General features: G+C 35.2%; 3 protein-coding genes across 3 annotated transcripts; 2 read left to right on the plus strand and 1 right to left on the minus strand.

The window, feature by feature from the left end:
• The first annotated feature begins 1,671 nt into the window (after positions 1–1,671).
• On the plus strand, positions 1,672–5,565 carry LOC110938147 (fatty acid hydroperoxide lyase, chloroplastic-like). Its single transcript, XM_022180618.2, has 2 exons — positions 1,672–2,113; positions 4,117–5,565. Exons 1-2 carry the CDS (start codon positions 1,721–1,723, stop codon positions 5,149–5,151), a joined length of 1,428 nt encoding a protein of 475 aa, XP_022036310.1. The 5' UTR covers positions 1,672–1,720; the 3' UTR covers positions 5,152–5,565.
• Positions 5,566–6,761: 1,196 nt separating this feature from the next.
• LOC110938146 (fatty acid hydroperoxide lyase, chloroplastic-like) lies at positions 6,762–10,588 on the plus strand. Its single transcript, XM_022180617.2, has 2 exons — positions 6,762–7,224; positions 9,385–10,588. Exons 1-2 carry the CDS (start codon positions 6,835–6,837, stop codon positions 10,417–10,419), a joined length of 1,425 nt encoding a protein of 474 aa, XP_022036309.1. The 5' UTR covers positions 6,762–6,834; the 3' UTR covers positions 10,420–10,588.
• A 686-nt stretch (positions 10,589–11,274) lies between these two features.
• LOC110938149 lies at positions 11,275–16,028 on the minus strand. The gene is made up of 3 exons (XM_022180620.2): positions 15,647–16,028; positions 13,230–13,253; positions 11,275–11,950 (listed from the first exon to the last, which is right to left on the minus strand). The coding sequence occupies exons 1-3, from the start codon at positions 15,858–15,860 to the stop codon at positions 11,625–11,627; spliced, it is 564 nt and encodes a 187-aa protein (XP_022036312.1). The 5' UTR covers positions 15,861–16,028; the 3' UTR covers positions 11,275–11,624.
• Between the last annotated feature and the right edge of the window lie 887 nt (positions 16,029–16,915).

Genomic DNA, 16,915 nt, shown 5'->3' on the forward strand with positions numbered 1-16,915 from the left:
TTTGCAATTTGTTGTGGTATGTTTTGATGAAATTTTAAGCTGGATCACTAACTTTGATTTGAAAAAAAAAAGACTATGAATTGGTTGGTTTTTCAGTAAATAACTGTTTGCTTTTTCAAGACACTTATTAGACAAAAAAAAATAAAAATAAATATACAGTTTTTATCTTTTTTCACAATGTGAAACTGTAATTTATAAACTTATTATAAACAAATAATGTATTAATCACTACATAAACCTAATATATATATATATATATATATATATATATATATATATATATATATATATATATATATTTTTTATAAAAATGCCCAAAACTAGAATTTAACCTGAAGCTCGAAACCATCTCTAATTGCGATAGAAAACCAATAATTGTTAGAGGAGAAGAGAAAAATATGGCTGTTTATGGGAAATAAGAGAATTTGAACAATCTCCTGTAAGTCTAACGTGAAGGCGTCCTTACCCTCCTTACCACAAGTAGGGATGGCAATATTGTATGACTAATCTCATACCTAGTTCTAAAATCTTGTCCTATATCGGACTCATTACATATCGGGTATTTGGCGGGTAATTACCTATCAGGTATCGGGCATACCCATAGGTATCGGGTATACCAGTTGGGATTTTTATGTAAATATATTTTTTGCTCTCCCTTATAATTTTATGTTTTAAAAATCTATATCTACACTATATAAGGATGAAGGGGGTGCACCCCTCATGAGAAGGGGGGAAATTTCTACCCACCCAATCATGATGTACCATATTAATTCCCCTCTCGTATATCACTTTTGCCAAAAAAACATAAAGGATGGTTTCACCTAAACCATTAAAAAAAATGAAAAATGCATGATTGGTTAAAAGAGAGTGAGGTCCACCATTACCCCCTCTCCTCCCTCTTCCCCGCATGCGGTAAGTAGTCACCTCCCCCCCCACGAGCAGAGAGAGAGATTGAACCTACAGAAGGAACAACCCCACAATTTAACCTTAGTGTTATTCTGTGTTTCATCACTGTGAAAATAAGTTACCTGGTTTTATACAATGTATACAATTATTGTGCACGGGCTGTATAATCTTATACGGCTCGTATTCCTCGAAAATTGGATTTTTCTCAAAGTAAAAAAAAGTTATCTACAGGACGGGAGCTATCAACGCGGGGATGGGTACAGAAAAGGTAAAAGATGAGATTTGTCACGTACATTGTTTAATACGCCTCATTTCATCTTTTTTACTCTTTTCTTCGATTTCAACAAATCTTTTCAATCTTCATTGCTTCGTTAAAATTAGCAATGCGGTTTCGATAGCATATGATTGTCTAAAAAAACGCTTTTATCATGTGTTATATGATTGTCTAAAAAAGCGATTTTATAATGTGTCATGTGATTGTCTAATCCTATACCTATCTCATATCCACAAAATATTTTTTTTCATTCCCATACCCGGGCCAATACTAATCAGGTATCAGGTATATCAGTCCCAAATGCTTTGGGTTTCTGATAGTACCATCGGGCTCGGGTATACCAAAAAGCTATTTATGTTCCTTTATAGATATTGAGAAAAAATGGCATAGATATTTTTAATCTAAGTCTTAATAATGTAGCCCCACCACACCCCTATGGACCACGTTACAAAATTAGATGTTGGCCTTAAATTCTCGTACACGCTATATTAAGTTATTAACCTACAAATTTTGATCAAATCTTCCAAAACTGCACAAAAAATGGCTAACAACGACATAACTTCCTCCTCCTCCTCCTCCTCTTCGTTGCCGGTCCGTGAAATCCCCGGCAGCTACGGGTTACCGTTGTTGGGACCACTAACCGACCGCTTTAACTACTCGTGGTTTCAAGGGCCCGAAAAGTTTTTCAGGAAGCGGATAGAGAAGAATAAGAGCACGGTGTTTCGTACAAACGTTCCACCTAGCTTCCCCTTTTTTCTTGCTAATCCAAACGTTGTCGCGGTTCTTGATTGCAAATCATTTGCTCATATGTTCGATATGGAACTAGTCGAGAAGAAGAACACCCTTGTTGGCGATTGGATGCCTAGCACTAGATTTACTGGCGATAGGCGCGTTTGTGCTTATCTTGATACATCTGAACCTCAACATGAACAGGTACGATATGTTAGACGGATTGTTTCATTTGAATTTGTTCATTTTTTTTAAATGATCTAAACCTCAGCATGAATAGGAATGATTCAGTTTGATATGTTTTCATTTGGATTTTTGATTGCTGATTTTTCATTTGAATATTGTAGAAAAGTATTATCAACAAGTCTGACTGTTACAACATGCAAAAATATCTAAAGAAATCATTAATATTTCTTTTTTGTAAAAATATGTATTTACCTAATAATTATATTTTTACTTGAAATCTATATCTATATTTGTATCTATACTCTCCGGAATTGGTGACTCAGGTTACTCTCGGAGTACTTGGTTTGGTCCAATGGATGTCCCAAGAGTGCTCGGGATTGATTATGTTGGCCGTTAAAAATTAATACCCTAATATTTATTTATGGCATTAACTAGAGATTAATTTTTGACATTTAATGAAAAGAAAGTAATAGTGAAAATTTAACAAATAATAATAATAATAATAATAATAATAATAATAATAATTCCATTGAAAATCTTTTTATACGATTTATTAAAACTCCATTGATTAAGACATTATTGGTATTGTAACAGATTAAGTGATTCGTTTCACAAATTGATTTTTAACAAACTAACATGATGCATGCAGGTGGACATCAACGTTATAGATGTTAATATCAAAATTTGGTCGCACGAACATCTCACATGATTCACATGAAGAATTTAGCATGAATGATTTTTTGACTTTGACATCTATCAAGCTTGGCAACATAAATAAATAAATAAATAAATAAATAAATAATGTTTTAGTCTCGAAAAATTGGTTTTTAATAAACCAACATTTGTCCCGTTGGTAAATAATAATCTTACCTACGTAATTGGTATACAATAATCCTACCTATCAACATGTTGGTACTCAATGAACTTCCGTTATTTTTTTTTAACTGAAGTTAGTTTTTAAGTTTTATTTATTACACAAAAGTCTATGTAGTTGTAATTTAGTAGTTTTAATTACACAAACAGTCCCTGTAGTTGTAATTTACTTGTTTTAACTATTTTAAAACTAGTAAATTACAGTCCCTTGAGTTTTTTTTTTGTTTTATAAAATATTTAAAACTAGTAAATTACAACTACAGGGACTTTTTGTGTAATAAATAAAACTTAAAAATTAACTTCAGTTAAAAAAAATTAACGGAAGTTCATTGAGTACCAACATGTTGATAGGTATGATTATTGTATACCAATTACGTATGTAAGATTATTATTTACCAACGGGACAAAGATTGGTTTATTAAAAACCAATTTTACTTTTAGTCTCTATTAAATTGGTACGAGTTTAAGTTCCAAAAATGAACAATATATGAATTTTAGGATTAGTTTTTATAGGATGTGTGTAATTCAATGGACACACAAGCGTTACCTAATACAATACATGTATCTGGAAAAAAATTATAATTAATTTTATGCCTGGTCTCGTTACGCGAATACTCGTTTTATTATTTGTGCCGAATATTCCAGGCTTCCTTATCAGACCATGTGTAGTGGGAGGGGGAAGACCCTTAGGCATTTTGCGCCATGTGACGGTCAAGTCAGCATGTGATCATTATGGGGCATTATGTTAAAACTTAAAAGGGGTGTAGTGTGAATGTAGGGCATTATGTTAAAAGTGGTGCAATAGAATTAAATAAAAAAAAACCATTAAAAAGATGCTATTGGCCAAGCAAAAAGAAGAAGGCGTTTTATAAAACAAGCTTCAGGTGTTTTTTTGAAAAAAAAAAAGCCCAAGGGCGGTTTACAAGCGTGGTTGGGCGTTTTTTTGGAAAAAAATGCCAACCCCCCCACACTACGGGTCATCTCATGGTCAAGATCTTTCTTGTCATTCCTAATTCTAACGACTGTTTATCTGGCCTATTTCGACCATACACACGTCAAAAAAGAGTATACTTGTAGTAAAATGATTAAAGTTTGAACTATTATAAACTATTTTGTGTTATGGTTTAACTAGCTTTTAAAATTGGCAGATCAAGAACTTCGCAATGGACACACTCAAACAAAGCTCAACCATTTGGGTCCCAACCCTAACCACCTTACTAGACACAATGTGGGACACCATCGAGTCCCAACTCGACTCCGGTCCGGTCAGCTACCTCGTACCCATTCAAAAATTCATCTTTGCCTTCGCATCTTTATGCATAGCAGGTGCGGACCCGGCTAACTCACCAGACATAGCCGACAAAGGTTACATCCGTATGGACCGCTGGCTCGCGGTTCAGCTACTACCCATTGTCCCAATAACCGCCTTCCAACCCTTGGTGGAAATATTCCTACACTCCTTTCCCTACCCTTACTTCTTAGTGAGTCGTGACTATAAAAAATTATATGAATTCGTGGAAAGCGAGGGTAAAGAAGTAATTTCACGAGCTCAAACCGAGTTCAACCTCAGTAAAGAAGACGCAACCCATAATCTCCTTTTCATCCTCGGGTTCAACGCATTTGGCGGGTTTTCAATCCTTTTCCCATCTTTATTATCCGCATTAGCGGCTGATGAAACCGGGGTTCAAGAAAAGTTAAGAAAAGAAGTGAGAGAAAAAGCCGGGCCCACGTCAGGTTTAAGCTTGAGATCCGTTCAAGAAATGGATCTGGTTCAGTCTTTTGTTTATGAGACACTTAGACTGAACCCGCCTGTGCCATTGCAGTACGGGCGGGCCCGAAAGGACTTTGAGTTGAGTTCTCATGACTCGGTTTTTAAAATAAAAAAAGGTGAGTTACTATGTGGGTACCAGCCTTTGGTGATGAGAGATCCTAAGGTGTTTGATGACCCGGGAACGTTTGTTCCGGACCGGTTTACTGGCGAGAAGGGTAAAGAGTTGTTGAGTTATTTGTACTGGTCGAACGGGCCGCAATCTGGGATGCCAAGTGGGTCGAACAAACAGTGTGCGGCGAAAGACTATGTTACGCTCACTACTTCGTTGTTTCTTGCACATATGTTTTTGAGATATGATTCGGTTACAATAACTAATGCTTCGTTTACAGCTGTTGATAAACCCACACCATGAGTTATCAAAGATCGTTAAGAGGAAGATTGAGACTATTAAAAGTTCCTTCCTATTAGACCATGTGTAGTGGTTTAGCAAAATAATGCCCCCACCATGGGGCATTATTCGACACGTGGCAGTCCAGTCAGCATGGGGCGTTATTGCAAAAGTGGCGTAGTGGGAATAATGCCCAAATAATGCCCCTTCCAATTATTAAACAATTATTTTTGAGGTTTAAAAAAAAAGGAAACTACAAGTGCCCCAAACCCGTTGGCTAGTCAACATGGTTGGCCGGATCTTGAGCGTTGTTTTAAAAACGCTAAACAAAATTTTTTTTAAAAATAATGCCCCAAAACGCCCCATGTAATGGGTTGGGGGCGTTTTTAGGCGTTTTTTTTCAATTTTTTTTTAAAAACCACGCCCCACTACGGGTGGTCTTAGCAATTTTATGTGTTTAACTATTGTGAATAAAAAATCATGAGTCATAGGAGTTGTAAAAGGATTGATCTTATAAAAATATATATTTTTATTCTCATTTTAAACAAGCTAATATTAAACAATTTAAACTGGTCAACCTAAACACGACCCTCCGCTAAATTAAATGGATTGCACATGTGAACTCAAAGATGACATGTTTGTTTTACGGGTCAACCCGACTCAACATGTCTTGTTACAAGACAAAAATTACCGTTTAAGCCCAAACAAGTTTCCACGACTTCAAGTATGATATAACAAAAAAAAAAAAAAAAAAAAAAAAAAAAAAAAGGTTTATATTCTTTTTACTTTCATGCCTATTCAGTGATGGATTCAGAAATTTTTCCTATGAGTTCACTTTTTTCCGGTGGTTAGAGTTCTCACAACTAGACGCTGAAACTTTCAGGCTGGGTTAGATTGGGGTCGAGTCGTGTAACATGATTAAATACGATATCATTTCATTTGCCCTAAAATTTAAGTTTCTAACAAACTAAATCAAATGGAAATTTGTGACAGTGAAATATACCTGAAGATTAGAATTTTGTGTCACCCAAACAATATATGAAATAGCTGACTTTAGTGTCGCACAATCAATAGCTACTTTTTTGTTTTCTATTGTAGCATCCACAACCCTCTAATTTTCTAAAGAAGTAAATAACATTTTAGTCTCTGTAGTTTGGATCATTTTACCAGTTTAGTCTAAAGGTTTCATTTTTCGTCTATGTGTCCAAAAATGTTTCACCGTTGCCATTTTAGTCCACTAGGTTAACTTCATCCATTTTTTTCTGTTAACGAGAAGGACAATTCAGACGTTTTATATGGCCTAATTTCCCTTCTAGTTAACAGAGTTACATATAAAATGACCGAATTGCCTTTCTCGTTAACAGAAAAAATGAATGAAGTTAACCCAATGGACTAAAATGGCAACCATGAAACCTTTTTAAACCCACATGTGAAAAATGAAACCTTTGAACTAAACTGATAAAATAACCCAAACCACAGGGGCTAAAACGACATTTAACTCTTTAAAAAATAAATAAGTTCAAAAGGGCTTACCCACCATCTACACATAAGTCTAATAATGTTACCCACCCCTATGGTCCACGTTATAATATTAGACTATTAGTTGTTCTTAAATTAAATATTCAATGTATAATGTATTCTTTTCAACTTTACAAACTCAATATTAACCTCCAAATTCCAACCAAATTTTCCAAAACGTCAGCAAAAATGACCAACAACAACATAGCTTCCTCCTCCGTGAATACGTCGTTGCCGGTCCACGAAGTCCCTGGCAGCTACGGGTTACCGTTGTTGGGACCGCTAACCGACCGCCTTAGCTACTCGTGGTTTCAAGGGCCCGAAAAGTTTTTCAGGAAGCGGATAGAGAAGAATAAGAGCACGGTGTTTAGAACAAACGTTCCACCTAGCTTCCCTTTTTTTCTTGCTAATCCAAACGTTGTCGCGGTTCTTGATTGCAAGTCATTTGCTCATATGTTCGATATGGAACTAGTCGAGAAGAAGAACACCCTTGTTGGCGATTGGATGCCTAGCACTAAATTTACTGGCGGTAGGCGCGTTTGTGCTTATCTTGATACATCTGAACCTCAACATGAACAGGTACCATTCGGTTTAAACTGTTTTAATTTCGGTGTTTGATTTGACTAATTATTACGTTTAAGTTTGTTCAAATTTGAATACAACCGAAAGTGTAAGTATTCGATTGTATATTCTCTACATATTTTAGAAAAGTATATATGATCAATATTGGCATACCAAGATTGACTGTTACAGCATGCAAAAATGATTTAGACCTTTTGCAGGTTCAACACTTAATGGTTCAAAGTGTTTGTTTCGTAAGCAGATGTCTGAATGGTTCAGATAATTACTAAGTCTGAATGGTTAAGACATTTAATCTGAATTGGTCAGACATTTGTCTCTGAACGGCTAAGCATTATACTGGTTCTTAATAGTTCAGACCACTTACTGTTTCAGCACTTAATGATTCAGATATATTACTCGTTCAACACTTAACCATTTATAAGTTGCCAAACAGCTCCTAACTAAAGAAATCATTAATGTTTCTTTTTTAATTTAATAAAAATATGTATTTACCTAATTATTATATTTTTATTCTAAATGTAAGAATATAATAAGAATATTAATGTTGAATTATTGCAAAGTTGGAGGCGCTATGATTAGTATTGAATTATTGAAAAGTTGGAGGCACTTTGGTTTTATTTGTTTTATGTTTAAAATCATTGAGTTTAAATTAGTAACTTTTAAATAATAAAAGATGTTTAATGATTAATCATTCTTTTGTTTTTTTGAAAAAGCCAAACTTTCTTATTCAAAACAAACAGAACCATTCTAGTTATTAAAAATCCCACATTTGTTACTAGTTATTGTTGAACCTAAATTAAGGATGAAATTTTAACAAATAAAAAGCAATGATAATATTTATTTATTGCATAAACTAGAGATTAATTTATGACATATAATGAAAAGAATGTAATAGTGAAAATCCAACAAATAGAAAGAATACTAATAATTCTTTCTTTTTATATAATTTATCACGACTCCATTCATTAAGACGTTATTGGTTTGGTTTGTTACATATATCATGTTTAAGTGATTTGTTTCATAAATTATTTATTAACAAACTAACATGATGCATGCATGTGACATCAATGTGGAAATTTCTTTTTATATCCTCACATGAAGACTTTAAGTTTAAACAAATAATAGGGTTGCTTTCTTAATATAATCATTGGCACAACTAATCTTATCTTCCCTGTGAATTATCATATAACATTATCATATAAATAAATAAATAATTGTGAATTACCTTTTTTTTTTGTATGAAGTGTTTATCTTTATTAAAGTGGTTTGGGTTCAAATTCCATAAAGTGGACAATATATGAATTTAGGAGTAAATTTTACGAGGTATGTGTTTGCAATTCAATATATACAGACGTCTTGGTCAAGATCTTTTTTTGACATTCCTACTTATAACGATTGTTTGTCTTACCTATTTCGACCATAGTGGAAGGTTCAAATGAGAAGAATTTTTTTTTTTGTAAGAAGAAAAAAGAAGAAGTTTCAACCAATAAGAATGCTTCATTTTACTTTATTTAATATTTGCATTTAATTTTAATATAAGGATATATTGGTAAACTTACATAAATCATTAATTTGTATTCTTCCTTTTTAATAACTAACTAAATTAAATTTGTAACTCCTTTTCAAAATATATATTTTTTCCAAATTAAAAAAAACAACTTAATTTAAAGTGTAGAATAAATTACTAGTTGTGTAGGATAAATTACGTGTTGTGTAAGATATATTTGGAGGTGTGTAGGATAAATTTCGATTGTGTAGGATAAAATTCTATAATGTGTAGGGTATATATGTAGAAAAATTTTGATATGTGTAGGTTTTGTAGATTATATGTAGGATAATTAATTATTAGTTGACTAATTAATTAAAGAGAGAAAAATTAATGATATGAGTTATAAATGAAATAATATTTTACTACTATGCCCTTTCTTCTTTTTATTCTCATATTAAATTTCTTCTCAAATTAACCTTTCGACCATATACACGTTAAATAATACTCATCGAGCATACACACGTTAAATAATACTCAACAAGAGATTATTTTCTTTGAGAATTTTTTGTTCCAAAAAAAAAAACAATATACTTCTAGTAAAATGATTAAAGTTTGAACTCTTATAAACTATTTTGTGTTATGGTTTAACTAGTTTTTAAAATTCGCAGATCAAGAACTTCGCAATGGACACACTGAAACGAAGCTCAACCGTTTGGGTCCCAACCCTAACCACCTTACTCGACACAATGTGGGACAACATCGAGTCCCAACTCGCATCTGGTCCGGTCAGCTACCTCGTACCCATTCAAAAATTCATCTTTGCCTTCACATCCTTATGCATAGCGGGTGCAGACCCGGCTAACTCACCGGACATCGCCGACAAAGGTTACATGCGTATGGACCGCTGGCTCGCCGTTCAGCTCCTACCCAGCGTCCCGATAACCACTTTCCAACCCTTGGTGGAAATATTCCTACATTCCTTTCCTTACCCTTACTTCTTAGTGAGTCGCGACTATAACAAATTATACAAGTTCGTAGAAAACGAGGCCAAAGAAGTAATTTCACGAGGTCAAACCGAGTTCAAACTCAGTAAAGAAGACGCGACACATAATCTCCTTTTCATCCTTGGTTTCAACGCGTTTGGTGGGTTTTCAATCCTTTTCCCGAGTTTATTATCCGCATTAGCGTCTGATAAAACCGGGATTCAAGAAAAGTTACGAAAAGAAGTGAGAGAGAAAGTCGGGCCCGCGTCAGGTTTGAGCTTGAGGTCCGTTCAAGAAATGGACCTGGTTCAATCCTTTGTTTACGAGACTCTCAGACTGAACCCGCCCGTGCCATTACAGTACGGGCGAGCCCGTAAGGACTTTGAGCTAAGTTCTCACGACTCGGTTTTTAAAATTAAAAAAGGCGAGTTACTATGTGGGTACCAGCCTTTGGTTATGAGAGATCCTAAGGTGTTTGATGACCCGGAGACGTTTGTTCCGGACCGGTTTACCGGTGAGAAGGGTAAAGAGTTGTTGACTTATTTGTACTGGTCAAACGGGCCGCAGTCCGGGATGCCAAGTGGGTCGAACAAACAGTGTGCGGGGAAAGACTATGTTACCCTTACTACTTCGTTGTTTCTTGCACATATGTTTCTAAGATATGATTCGGTTACAATAGCTAATGCTTCGTTTACAGCTGTTGATAAACCGACACCATGAGTTATCGAGGGCGGCTCGAGGAAGATCAAGACCGTTAATACCTGTTAGTAGTTTATTGTTTATAATGTAAGCAACTATTGTGAGTAAAAAACCATCATTTGTTAACGCCTTTAACGGTACACTATTGAATTCTCCTATATATTAATAAGTGAATGGAATGAACAGTAAATTATAATATAATAAAATATTATATACAACTTTTTATACTTTATTATTTTAATATTATAATAATTGTTATCTTCTTTACTTTTTAAGTTTGATAAGCTTGGTGTTAACCGATACTTATATCGAAAATACCAGTTCGTTATCGGTACATGAAGGTAAAAAATAGCACCAGCCTGGTACATAAAACGCCAAAGTCGGTACCGGATTGAGTTTGATAATCTTTTAGTTCGAGAAATTTTGTACTGCTATCCAGTACCATTTGCTCATCCCTGATCACGGGTACCGTACGAACAACAACAGTATCGTACAACTTTTTTTTTTAGTTTCAGGGGTAGTGATGAGCTCGGTGCCAATTGATACCGAATCGGTATTGGTACAGAAAATACCGGTTACGGTATCGGTATATGAAGGTAAAAACCGGTATCAGGAACGCCAAACGTCAGTACCGAACTGGTACTTAGGATCTTTCGGTTCAGGAAATTCGGTACCGGTACCCATTACTATTTGCTCATCTCTGACTACGGGCTTCTACCGAACAACATCATTACCATACAACTTTTTTAGTTGATTTTCTTTCGGTTATTTTTTAGTGTTTTTTTCTACATTTTTTTTTCTTATTAGCAACTCCGTGTGCAACGCGCTCGTAGTGATTTCAAACATATATAAACACATACTAAATAATAAAATAAGTTCACCGCAACGCAGCGACGGTTATTATAACTAGTTTTATGAATAATGATACAACTTTTGTAATCATATATAACTAATTAACTAGATAATGCAAAAAAGCAGACAAAAGTATTTGCGGGTCGACCCGATTCAACATGATTTGTTACAAGGCAAAAATTACCCGTTTAGACTCGAACCAGCGTACGTGATTTCAAGTATGATATAACAAATAGAGTTCATACTAATGCATATGGAACAACAATCGATTTATTTTTTTTTTTTTTTATTTTTTTTTTTTTTTGAGAACTTGATCTCAGTAAACATCAAAACTCAAAAATCACTATGCATTTGTGACACTCACATACCTAATTTCACGCGGTGTTTACGGCCTTATTGCCGCCATCTTTCCACCCTCGTTGTCGGGCCCTCGACTCCCACATTTCGCTTAACTTTTTTTGTGCAATTAGCGCTTCTTCGGCCTTTTCACGCGCTTCTTCACAAGTTTCCATACCTGAGTTACACTTGTCGGCTTCTTTCTGGTACTGTGATGTCAGCTTCTTGGCCTCGAGAAGTGCCATGTCAGCACGTTGTTGACTTTCTAAAGCTTCGGCTTCGCGTAGCTTTAGTTCTTCGGATAAAAGCTCGGCAAAATTCTTTTCTGTTTCTCCGTTCACTTCAGGATCGTGTTTTGCACAATCTGTTCGAGATATAATCAACAATTAGAAAAAAAAGAGTAAATTACAAAAATCGTCCTTTATGTATGTCACTTATCGCAAACTGTGTCCTTTATCTTCAATAATTAGAGAAAACGTACTCGATGTTTGCAAACCCTTGCAAGTTATGTCCTTTAGCCCTAACTCAGTTAATTTTTTGTGGTTAAATCTGACCAAATGGACCCCACATGAGGGTATTTTGGTCATTTTACTCTCATGTGAGATCCATTAGGTCAAATTTAACCACAAAACTACCCTCATGTGGGGTCTATTTGTTCAGATTTAATCACAAAAATTAACTGAGTTAGAGCTAAAGGACATAACTTGTAAGGTTTGCAAACATCGAGTACGTTTTCTGTAATTATTGAAGACAAAGGACACAGTTTGCGATAAGTGACATACATAAAGGACGATTTTTGTAATTTACTCGAAAAAAAATAATCACATTATGTATAAAATAAACATATTGGTCAATAGTGAATATCTAAAATCTCGGTTGACCCTATTTGTGTTTCCATTCTATAACTGTAAAAGAGATGAAACTCCAAATCCGAAAAATTCATCGGGTCAAAGTTAAAAACTTACCTGAAAACGAACGGGTCAAGTGGGCCAAATGAGTTAAAAGTCACACAAAGTTTTGTTAAACTGTTTTTAACAAATTAATTTATTCAAAGAGTGACTTTCAAGGATTGTTCTTTATCTTTATACCCATTTTCAGGCGCTATCCTTTATGTTCAAACTTGACGAGTTTTGTCCTTTATGTTTTCATATCATACACGTTTTGTCCTTTAGGCCTAACCCAGTTAGTTTTTTCAGTTAAATTTGGTCATGTGCTTTGCACATGAGGGCAATTTTGTCAATTCAAAGGTTGCAGAAGCTTTGAGCTGTATATCTGCCGTTGAACTTACATTTGAATTGACAAAAATGCCCTCATGTGCAAAGCACATGACCAAATTTAACTGAAAAAACTAACTGGGTTAGGCCTAAAGGACAAAGTGTGTATCATATGAAAACATAAAGTCATAAAGAACAAAACTCGTCAATTTTGAACATAAAGGACAGCGCCTGAAAATGGGTATAAAGATAATGGACAATCCTTGAAATTCACTCTTTATTCAAATATACTAGACGTTTATTATCAATTTACCGTGTTAATTATCTAAACTTCATGATACAACATATTGACGGGTCAACCCCACCCGACCCCTATAGTCCAAATGTATAAATGATAGAGAATAATTATTTCATGCCGGTGATACCGACCTGTGAGAGAACCGTTGCTTAGCGCTGCAAAAAACATAAACCAATTATCAGTATCGCGTGTCTAATTAATAAAGATAAGTTGAAAAAACCAACGTGTTGCCACAACATTATCATTAAGCCGTAACAAAATTCTCTAGACACCAACGGATTCCAATAATTTATAACAACAAATATAATCCAGGCAATAATTTAAATAATATATTTGTGATAATTAAGATTTAAGGGGTGTTTGGGAATGCTTATTAAGATCGCTTATGCTTACAAGTAGAAGCACATACTCAGCTTAGAGCATCCACAATGTTTTGTTTTTAGGGTGTTTTTTTGAGACCATGTGGCGTCGGTTTTGGGTGCCCCATTTGTGTACGAGGATGGGATCAAACGGATTATGTCAGGGGAGGTGGTGACGTGGCAGGCATTTTTAGGCTTCCCAACTAAAAACACCTTATTCGAATTTTCACCCTGCGCATGAATGTTTTTTATTCATTTGAACCATAGTTGTTAATGGCGAATAGCGACAAGGTACCTATATGCTACATAGCGAATAGCGATAAATAGCAGGAGGCTATTTTATAAATTGCGATACACCAGAAATTTTTTTATATGTATAGCGATAAATAGCAGGAGGCTATTTTATAAATAGCGATACACAAGAACTTTTATTATAACCAAGAAAATATAACTCAAAAAACTTATTTACAGTAACTCATAAACCATAACTCAGTTTCTCTCTAGTCTTTTTCTCTTAATAATGTCTAACCCTAACTTAGTGGTCAAGACATTACCAAATATAATTATAGTGTAATTAGGAAACTTAACCAACTATAACCGACTTGTCAACATTGATCCCCTCAGTTCACTGACTTGTGACTTGAAGTCCGTAAATTACCAACATCCCAAACACCCCTTAAAACTAAGATCAATACCCTGCAAATTTAATATGAAATGTGTCAAATGGCATGTTTATACACAAAACAACATACAGATGTTGTCAGTCATATAATCTTTAAGAAGCAGGCTATACGCACACCACTGACAGGCTATACTTGCCGTAAAAGCCTTTTTTCCACATGTCATACGGGCCGTATAACCTTACCACTGTCGTACGGTCCATATAACATGTGAAAAGGTTTGCACAGCCAGTCTAAAACTAAAATAAGGTTTTTTTTCCCTTTTTTCGAGCAGTTATACGAATAGTTTAAGGTGGTCTACAAAAGTTATATGACCTGTATAAGCTTATACGACCTGTATGACATGTAGGGGGTGCAATAATATAAGTAGTTAATGCGGTAAAAAATCCGATATCATGAAGGACCGATATTCGAGATATCGGTAATCGCGGTGGGATATCGGTAATTTTAATATCATGCTCAATTTATATATATAGCAATTTTAACACTAACAATTCAGTATACTCTCCTACCATCAACAAATTAACCTTTTGCAACTTGCAAAACACTAACAATTGTAGCAAGTAGCAACTGATTAAGACTTAAAACACTAACATTTAACGCTAACAATTAACAACTAAAACTTAAAACACTAATAGCAACAATAAGAAGAAAAATGAATGGTAGAACTACGAAGAAAGGTACTGATATAGGGAAAACTGGTAACATATCCGTCAATACCGCCGATAATAACGGTACCAATATTCTAACTGATATTTTGCAACGATATCTCACCAGGGGACCGATAACTAGGGGTGCAAACGAGCCGAGCCCGAGCTCGGCCAGGCCCGAGCTCAAGCTCGATTAACTTATGAGAGCTTGGGCTCGAGCTCGGCTCGTTTGTATTTTATCAAGCTTGAGCTCGGCTCGGGCTCGGCTCGTTTATTATCAATTAATTAGTATATTAAATAAAAATAATATAAATAATAGACTTTTTAGGCTTACGAGCTCGATAAGTAAAGCTCGGGCTCGGGCTCGTTTACAAAATAAGCTTGTTTTTAGGTTCGAGGTCGGTTTGTAAACAAGTTTAAATAAGCTCGGCTCGTTTACACTAAGGCTCGATGAGCCTAACGAGCTTCACATGTGAGGCTCGAGCTCGGACTCGATTTGAGGCTCAAGCTCGGCTCGGGCTCGATAAGGCGCGGCTCGTTTCGAGCTTTTTCTCGAGCCGATCTCGAGTAGCTCGCGAGCCGCTCGGCTCGTTTGCACCCCTACCGATAACCGATATATCGTGATACTAACTACATAGGCAATAACGAGATCAACCGTAAAGCTATTGATCTATAAAGTCTTGAAATAAATAGCTAATAAGATCTAACTGTTAATGCCATTTGCCAAATGGGTTTTGAGATCCAATATTTCCAAACTGGGGGGGGGGGGGGATAATGAGATCAACAATTCTAAATCTGATATATCTGAACAATAACTAGTAATACCCAAATTGGTAAAAAAAAGATAGTTGTAAGTAACCTTGAGGGATGGAGAGAAGGGGTTGAGAGTCGCAGTCGCAGTTGCAGGTGGGGCAGGAGACGGCGGCGGAGGAGCGGCGGACGGCGGCCAGTCCTTCAAGAAGATGCCAGTAGAGAGGTGGGCCCACTAGATAACCCACCAAACACACTCCCAGAAATGTTATTCCGATCTTCACCATCGTCGGATTACACGATCCGCCCCTGTCTAATGCCATCTCTCTCTCTTTCTCAAACACACACACTCTCTCTCTGTATATATAGATAGAGGTAAAGTATACGTATATGTGTATAGAATTAGAGCTGATCTTGAGGGGTTTGTGTATACAGTGGGAAAGTGGAAGCAAATTGAAGAGGAGATAATGGGGTCGCTTCAATTAATCACCGACACAATAGTTTATATTTATACATCAAATAAGGGCATGTTTGGCAAAGCTTTTTGAAACAACTTACTGACTTATTGGCTTTTTGGAAAAATCAGTATGGAGTAACTTATTGACTTATTAGGTTTTTCCCCTCACATACACCCTCATTGCCAAACATCATTTTGGAGCTTATGACTTTTCAAAAAGCCAATAAGTCAATAAGTTGTTACAAAAAGCTTAACCAAACATGCCCTAAATACAAGAAGAAACCCATTAAATTTTTTTTTAATTGAAAACGAACGCGTTATTTGGCTGAGCTTTTTGAAACAACTTATTAACTTATTGACTTTTATCACACCATAAACTAATCCAAATACTTTTTTAAAAACTCATTTTCAAAAAATTATAAGTCAATAAATTCTTTTAACAAAAGTCCTTTTTGAGTTAAATAAGGTTAGCCAAATAAGGCCTAAGACTCAAAAGAAGGCTTATGGATCATGAGGTCCTGGGTTTGATTCTCACAAGTGTTTTTTTTTTTTTTTTTTTTCCAGATTTATTGGGTTTCATTCTAAATTGGTTTATAGATGTTATAGCCAAGTGGAGATGAATATTGATCGGGTGGTTCCGCCGGTGGCACGATGATACTACAGTGGTCTGTCATTGATTGGCAAACCTTAACCTCCAAAAGAACAAGATCATCTAAAAAGTAAAATAAAGAAGGTAAATAATAACGTGATATGACGCATTGTGATTCACGAGCAATTGGTCAAAAGAATGTGGTTTACACCCATTCTCACATACAGACCCTATTTGAAAAAAAAGGCAATTCCAGTCCTTGTGGTTGTCAATTGGAATCAATCACGTCTTTCTATGAGACGTCCATTAGTGAAACATTAGTATTATGGTTA

Source organism: Helianthus annuus, chromosome 4, assembly GCF_002127325.2.
Source record: "Helianthus annuus cultivar XRQ/B chromosome 4, HanXRQr2.0-SUNRISE, whole genome shotgun sequence".
Lineage (NCBI taxonomy): Eukaryota > Viridiplantae > Streptophyta > Magnoliopsida > Asterales > Asteraceae > Helianthus > Helianthus annuus.